Here is a 7,693-nt window from a genome sequence, read left to right as displayed (position 1 = left end):
TGCATGTGCACACATATACATATGTGTGTGTGTGTGTATGTGTGTGTATTAAATATTTATTAAAAAAAATACATAAAGTTTTTGTTTATAACTTTTTTTGTATATAACTAAGTTTCTCTCTGTATATATATATATATATATATATACTTTAATATATATATATATATATGTGTGTGTATGGTATGTATATTTTTGGACATTATATAAAATGTCCAAAAAATTATATACCATGCTACATTTATATACCGTACTACTGAAGGTTTACAATATTCAAACATTATAGATGGATATGACTTTTTATAGGGTTAAGATGATAAATGATGATCCAATAAATAATCTAAGTTCAACAATAATGGTCCAATAATGTTATTTATTATTCACTCCATCACTGAAAATAGTTCTGTGACAGTGCTGTAGTTCATAATTCACATAAAAAAATTTGACTTTAAAATTACAGGTGAATTAAATTAAGTTTTTATTTTTTATATTTTCCATTTTCATTTTATATTAATTTAATATGTCTAATATGCCTAATGAAAAAGGGGCATGTTATCTTGTTAATTAGCTGAAATTAAATAATTTTTTTATATTAAATATTTTTTTCAGTGAATGTTTTTTTGTTCTTTTTTTTTTTTCAAATAATAATTTTTTTAAATGCTTTTACTTTTAGCTATAATAACCCTGTCACATGTTACTTCCAAAGTATTTCAAGGAATGATGTGTTCAGTGTCCATTAAGTGATATTATCACGCTATCATGTCTATTTTTGTGGCACTTCAGTCTAAAATAATTTGCTGCTGTAATTTGGCTTAATCTGGTTCCACATCATAATTCCTCTAAATCTTCTTTATCATTGACCATTAGATTTATTTAGATTCATTCATTGTAGAACTTCTGTAATTAATTTATCAGCAATAATCTGATAAATCAGTCTCAGTAAAGGCATTTTGCATCAGTTCTGATGGTGTGTGTGTGTGTGTGTTTGTGTGTGTGTGTGTGTGTGTGTGCGTGTGTGTGTGTTCTCAGGTGGAGGCTGAACAACACAGAAGTCGTTATTGGAAATGACGATCACTACAGTCTGATGGGAGGAAACCTCGTCATCAGCTTCCCCGACAAGAGCAAGCATGCTGGGAACTACTCGTGTCTGGCCAGCAATGAGTTTGGGACGCTCGTCAGTCAGAAAGCCTCTGTTCAGTTCGGATGTGAGTCACTCTTACAGAAGAGCTCTATTAAAGCTGCCCTGAACGGCCTGTTGACTTACTCACAAACAGTCTCTTTCACACACACACACACACACACACACAGAGCTGTTATTGTTCAGAGCTTGACGGATATTAATTTCTGCTGTCAGACGTCTGAAGCGTTTGTGCGGTTTCTGCTGAATTATGACTCTAAAGTGTCCTCTGTGCAGTTTTACTGCTATTATGTGTGAAATTGATGTGTGAGTTAATTAAATTCTATATGTGGTGTTCTCCTGTTTTCAATTATATTAGGCAACATTTTTATTCAGAAATTGCATTAATAGACATTTTTTAAAAGTTTTTCAAGGAGAAATATTAAATTTTTTACCAAATATGTAACTTGTAAAAATGTAACTTATTTTTATTATTGCTATTTTTATATGTATTTATTTATTAAAGAAAATATTGTTAAATTATTATACACAATTCATTCAGTATTATTGTTATCATAATTATTTTACGTTATATTACTCCCGAGGTTGCCATGAATAAGGGTTACTACACAAAACTAAAACTGAAATAAAATCTCCATCTTGTGTTTTAGACTTGGACATGTTTTCCTCGGACGAGCGGGAGGCGGTCTATGTGAAGGAGGGGCAGGGGGCGGTGCTTCTGTGCGCTCCGCCTCCACACTTCCCAGGTTACCATGGCACCTGACTCTATGGTTTGACAGTCATTTGTGAGTTTGACTGACACATTTGCATCATTTCCTGTCTGTGCTCTCTACAGAGGATCTGTTCTTCCGCTGGATACTCAACGAGTTTCCGGAATTCATTCCTCTGGACAAGCGGCGCTTTGTGTCTCAGACCACCGGGAACCTCTACATCTCCACCGTACGAGCGTCAGACAGCGGGAACTACTCCTGTTTCGTCTCCAGTCCGTCCATCGCCAAGAGCGTCTTCAGCAAGTTCATCCCACTGGTGCCCATCGCCGAGCGTGAGTCTCTTTATCATCGTCCTACACTGAAAAAATATATTAAAAAAGGATTTTCCCTTTTGAATTAGGTTTATTTTTCTGACCGCACTGGCAGATATTTTTTTGTTTAAAATATGAACTACATTTTTCTGAAAACAAGACTTTAAGTCATTTTGCATCTCAAGTAAATGTATCTTGATTTAAGAATCTTCAGATGTGTACTTACTAGAAAACAACAAAAATACTGAAGGAGAAAATCAGTTTTTGCAGTTTAAATCAAGGTTATAGGTGTTGATGTTTTAAACCCATTTGCTTTTAACACCAGTGTAAATACTACTGTTTGTACTGTTCTTACTAGGGATGCACCGATACCACTTTTTCCAGTACTCGCACATGCTGTGTGGTATCGGCGTTTGGTATCGGGGCATTTTTACGAGTACCTGAGCACAGTATCGGGCCCGATACCGATACCAGTATCGGTATCGGTGCATCCCTAATTCTTACTAATACTGTTTTTCAGTTTCTGAATAAAATGTGAGTGAGGCTTATGCAGAGGTGCTGCCAGATGATAAGAGTGTTGTTATATCTTCCATTGTAGAAACCACTTGATAGTGTTACTGAGTGAGGAAGGAACAGCAAAGATCTGAAAGAGAAAACAAACTGTCTGTGGTTTCTGAAGTATTTCTGAGTCAGCTGGTCCTTATTTTAGGTCTGTTCAAGCTCAAAAAATCTCTTCAAAGAAATCCTCAAAGAAACCTGCTCCACACACACCAGAGCAAGCTTTCACACACGTGTTCAGGAATAATAGTATCCTACTTCAGCATGACTGGACGGGATGAGTTTCTGATCACTCAGCAGTGGATGTTCTTCTATGTGATGACACAAAACTGTCCAGAATGAATCGTTTCTGCTGTTTAGTCTCAAATAAATGCTCGTTTTCAACAGTAGAGAAAGTTTGAGGTCTGAAAGTAACCATATATTTCAGTATATCAGTAACAGTTTATCCTAAGACAACATTGTTTTTATTCCCATTTATATTCTGAAGTGTTTTACAGAGGGGTTTGTTTATAAATCATTCACACTGATTTATACATAACAACATGGTGAAAATATATTTGTTTTCTGTCTGTTGACAGTATTTTCTGATTTATGGAGTGATAAAAAGAGAAATCTAAAATCTCCTCTGTAAAAACCTTCAACTCTAATATGTCAACAAAATCAAGCAAGAATTTTGAACCTGGATTTATCCAATGTTCAGATTTATTTTCTGTAAATGCGTACAATTAGCGCATATTTATCTAGGAATCGCCTGATTTTCATATTTAAACATGACATTTTAGAAAACTTGTAATAAAAAGCAATGTTTCAATTCTTAATGTACTGTGATCAGCTTGTGTTAGTTAGTTATTTTTATCCTATTCACCTGTGCTGTCTTGCTTTAATTCCTCATGAACATTTAATATCTAAAGCACATCTTTAGTGTAAAACTACATCCTCCGTTCAGTCCCAACATTGCATGCTCCTGATTCATACGTGTGTGTAATATTACAGTTGCTCGTGACTGTCACAGCATCATGAGAGTGTTGAGTCAAAGCGCCTCAGAGCTGATAAACAAGCAGAAGAGACTCACTCGTTCTGCTGGAAGAAAGAACGTATCCATGAGGACCTCAGTCATTCACTGCCGTCTCATATCTGCTCTCTGTCAGGTTCTCTGAGGAAATATCCCGCTGATATCAAAGTCAAATCTCCAGACACGTACACGCTGCTGGGGCAGAACGTCACGCTGGAGTGCTTCGCGCTGGGAAAGTAAGAAAAACGCCACACAGATGACTTCTCAGTGTTTGCAAGGCAGCACTTCAGTCATTTTCCTCAAACGCGTCATTATTCAGCACAATTTTCTGCAAATATTTCCGTTTGAATCAATTAACATCCGGATTTCACTCAAACTGCATTTTGTAGATCATTTCAGCTTTATGCTGTATGTGCGTTCTGCCTGTGCTCTATATAAACTCTTTTAAAACTTACATTTCTCAAGAGTACAAATCTCCTATTAACTGACACTGAAACAATGTTCAGTATTCAGAAAAGCATCAGTGACATAACTGTATTATTTGCATACTGAATTACCACTGGATGTCTTTCTTTCATGTATTTTATACTGAATTATGATGATTATATTTCTTAAAGTACAAAGATACTTTGCATGCTGAATTACCATTGGACTTTTTTCTAGCATTTATTTTCATACTGAATTATGATTAGATTTATTAAAAGTACAAAGAAAATTTCCTATTGACTTAAATTAGTGTTCAAAATAAGATCAGAGACATCATATGCAATTACAGTTGGATATCTGTCTTGAGTTGTTTCTGTTTAGTCGCAATTAATGTTCGTTTGGGATTGAAGAGGAAGTTTGAGGTCTGAAAATGACAGTATATCTCATAGTAGCCTACACTGAACTCATGTATAAATCAGAAACAACAGTGTTTTTCATGCACTGGTCAGTTTTGCTTCCATAGCATGTCTTTTTCAGACTAATGGAAAGAAAACGTCCAAAATACACATTTAAGAGTTTATTCTATGACACTTTATCTATACACATCTGTAGATTTCAATCTCAGTCCATTTATTTAAAGAGTTTTTTCCTCCACTTCAGCAGCACTTACACACACTAAAACTCATTTCTCTCTATATTCTGAAGGTTTTTACTGAGGGGTTTGTTCATATATCCTTCACACTGAATTATACAACATTATATTCCTAAAAACATGGTAAACTTTTTTTTTTTCTGGCTGTTGACAGTATTTTCTGATTTATTGAGTAATTAAAATAGAAATCCAAAATCTGTGAAATTCAAAAACTGTAATATGTCAACAAAAGCAAACAAGAATTTTGAACCTGGCTTTATCCAGTCTTCAGATTTATTTTCTGGAAATGTATGCAAATTAGTGTAGATTTAGTTAGATGATGCAACATTTTAGAAAATAATGTTTTGTAATACAAAACAATGTTGCAGTTCTTAATGTAAGTGATCAGCTGGGAACATCAGTGTCATGAATGTAATATTTGCATACTCGATAACTGATTGGTATTCTGTCTTACATGTATTTTCATACATTATATAATCTATAGTTGATAAACACAATGTGGTGAAGGTTTATGTTTTTGTAACATTGATTGTGTTTAACAAGCGGTTCTCACCATGTAATATATTGTGTGTGTGTGTGTATGTGTGTTCAGCCCCATCCCTCAGATCCGATGGAGGAAGGTGGATGGCGATCTGCCGGTTCATCGTCATAACATCAGTATGGCAGGAAGTCTCCTCCATCTCTACAACATCCAGTACGAGGATGAGGGTTTGTACGAGTGCGAGGCCGACAACTCCAAAGGCAAAGACAGACACAAAGTGCATCTGTATGTGGAGGGTGAGAGTCACATGACCTCATGAACACACCACAACCCGACATTACTGAGAAGAGCAATGCCATATTCCTACAGGTTTATTCTGGAAAGCAGCGTGCGTGTTAGAAATATGATCCCCCAAAAACATAAGAATGACAGTCACACTTTAGTTTGGGGGCCAGTTCTCACTATTGACTATTAACTCTGACTTTTGCCTCAATAAACTCCTAATTTGCTGCTTATTAATAGTTAGTAAGGTAGCTGTTAAGTTTAGGTACGGGGTAGGATTAAGGAATCTAAAATATGGTCATGCAGTATAAATAACTTCTGAAGAATAACCTCAGAAGTACTAATAAACAGCCAATATGCTAGTAATATGCATGCTAGGCAAGGCAAGTTTATTTATATAGCACATTTTCGTACACAATGGTAATTCAAAGTGCTTTACATAAAAGGAAGTAAAATAATCATAAAAAAATAATCACAACAATAAAACAAGGAATTTAAAAACTTTGAAAATGATTCTTGGGAAGGCCGGTGAGGAGACCATTACAATAGTCCACCCTGCTTGTGAGCAAGGCATGAACAAGTTTCTCCAAGTCTGGTCTGGAAACAAAACATCTAATTCTTGCAATGTTTTTGAGATGATAGTATGCTGATTTAGTTACTGCTTTGACATGACTACTGAAACTAAGGTCGGTCTCCACAATCACACCAAGATTCTTGACTTGATTTTTAAGTGTTTGATTGTTAGGTGTTAGAGTCAAAGTATGCATTCACCTTGAGAACTTCATCTTTGTTTCCATATGCAATGACTTCAGTTTTTTCCTTGTTTAACTGAAGAAAGCTCTGGCACATCCAACTGTTAATTTCATCAATGCATTGGCAGAGGGAGTCAATGGGACTGCAGTCATTTGGAGATAAGGCTAGGTAAATCTGGGTATCATCTGCATAGCTGTGATAGGCAATTTGGTTCTTTCTCATTATTTGACTTAGTGGGAGCATATACAGGCTAAACAAGAGCGGTGCAAGAATTGAGCCTTGTGGGACTCCGCATGTCATGGACGTCCACTTAGACTTATGCTCTCCTATACTCACATAATAACCTCTCCCTTCTAAGTATGACCTGAACCATTTGATTGCCATCCCAGAAAGCCCGACCCAGTTTTCCAGTCTCTCTAGAAGTATGTTATGATCGACCGTGTCAAACGCAGCACTAAGAACTAGTAGTACCAGCACTGATATTTTGCCAGATTCAGAATTTAAGCGAATATCATTTATTATCTTAATGAGCGCTGTCTCTGTGCTGTGATGCGGTCGAAAACCAGATTGAAAATTGTCCAGGTATCCATTTGAGTTTAAGTATTTGTTCAGCTGATTAAAGACTACCTTTTCAATAATCTTGCCTATAAAAGGAAGATTTGATATTGGTCTGTAGTTGCTCAATATGGTGTTATCAAGATTTCTCTTTTTCAGAAGGGGTTTAACAACTGCAGTTTTCAGGGAGTTTGGAAAAGTCCCAGAAAGAAGTGAGGCGTTCACCACTTCTAAGAGATCTGCTTCCAAACAGTTAAGCACCCTTTTGAAAAAATATGTGGGAAGTGTGTCAAGATAGCAGGTTGACAATTTAAGGTGCTGTACTATTTCTTCCAAAATTGTGCTACCAATTGCTTCAAAAGTAGACATAGTATCTTATGTCTCATAGTATCATAGTATCAATCTGTCTGACCTCTGCATAACTTGAGGATGTGCTAATCGCCTTCCTGATATTATTGATCTTCTCAGAAAAGAAGGAAGCAAACTCATTGCATTTTCTGTCAGAGAGCATTTCACTGGCAATCTGACTTGGGGGGTTTGCCAGTCTCTCAACAGTAGCAAAAAGAGTGCGAGTGTTGTTTAAGTTACTGTTAATAAGGTTTGAGAAGAATGACTGTCTAGCTTTGCCTAGTTCCACATTGAAAGCACGAAGGCTATCTTTATATATGCTATAGTGGATTTCAAGTTTCGTCTTCCGCCACATCCGCTCAGCTTTTCTGCATTGTCTTTTCATACTCTGAACTGCTGTTGATTTTCTCCAAGCTGATTTCTGTCTGCCAGACTTCTTACTGACTTTTATAGGAGCAATATCATCAATA

At 36.0% G+C, this 7,693-nt stretch overlaps 1 protein-coding gene across 1 annotated transcript in view; it reads left to right on the top strand.

Moving 5' to 3' along the window:
- Positions 1-7,693, top strand: part of LOC107706851 (contactin-1a-like) — an 87,982-nt gene that overhangs the window by 55,621 nt on the left and 24,668 nt on the right. The window contains exons 5-9 of the mRNA XM_016510688.1: positions 1,027-1,202; positions 1,786-1,881; positions 1,971-2,177; positions 3,863-3,962; positions 5,397-5,581. Of these exons, the coding sequence (XP_016366174.1) occupies positions 1,027-1,202; positions 1,786-1,881; positions 1,971-2,177; positions 3,863-3,962; positions 5,397-5,581 (764 nt within the window). The remainder of the gene's footprint in view (positions 1-1,026; positions 1,203-1,785; positions 1,882-1,970; positions 2,178-3,862; positions 3,963-5,396; positions 5,582-7,693) is intronic.

The sequence above is a fragment of the Sinocyclocheilus rhinocerous genome, unplaced genomic scaffold (assembly GCF_001515625.1).
Source record: "Sinocyclocheilus rhinocerous isolate Xijiao unplaced genomic scaffold, SAMN03320098_v1.1 scaffold2460, whole genome shotgun sequence".
Lineage (NCBI taxonomy): Eukaryota > Metazoa > Chordata > Actinopteri > Cypriniformes > Cyprinidae > Sinocyclocheilus > Sinocyclocheilus rhinocerous.
The sequence above is the reverse complement of the archived record's forward strand: the minus strand, read 5'-3'. Positions and strand labels throughout refer to the sequence as shown.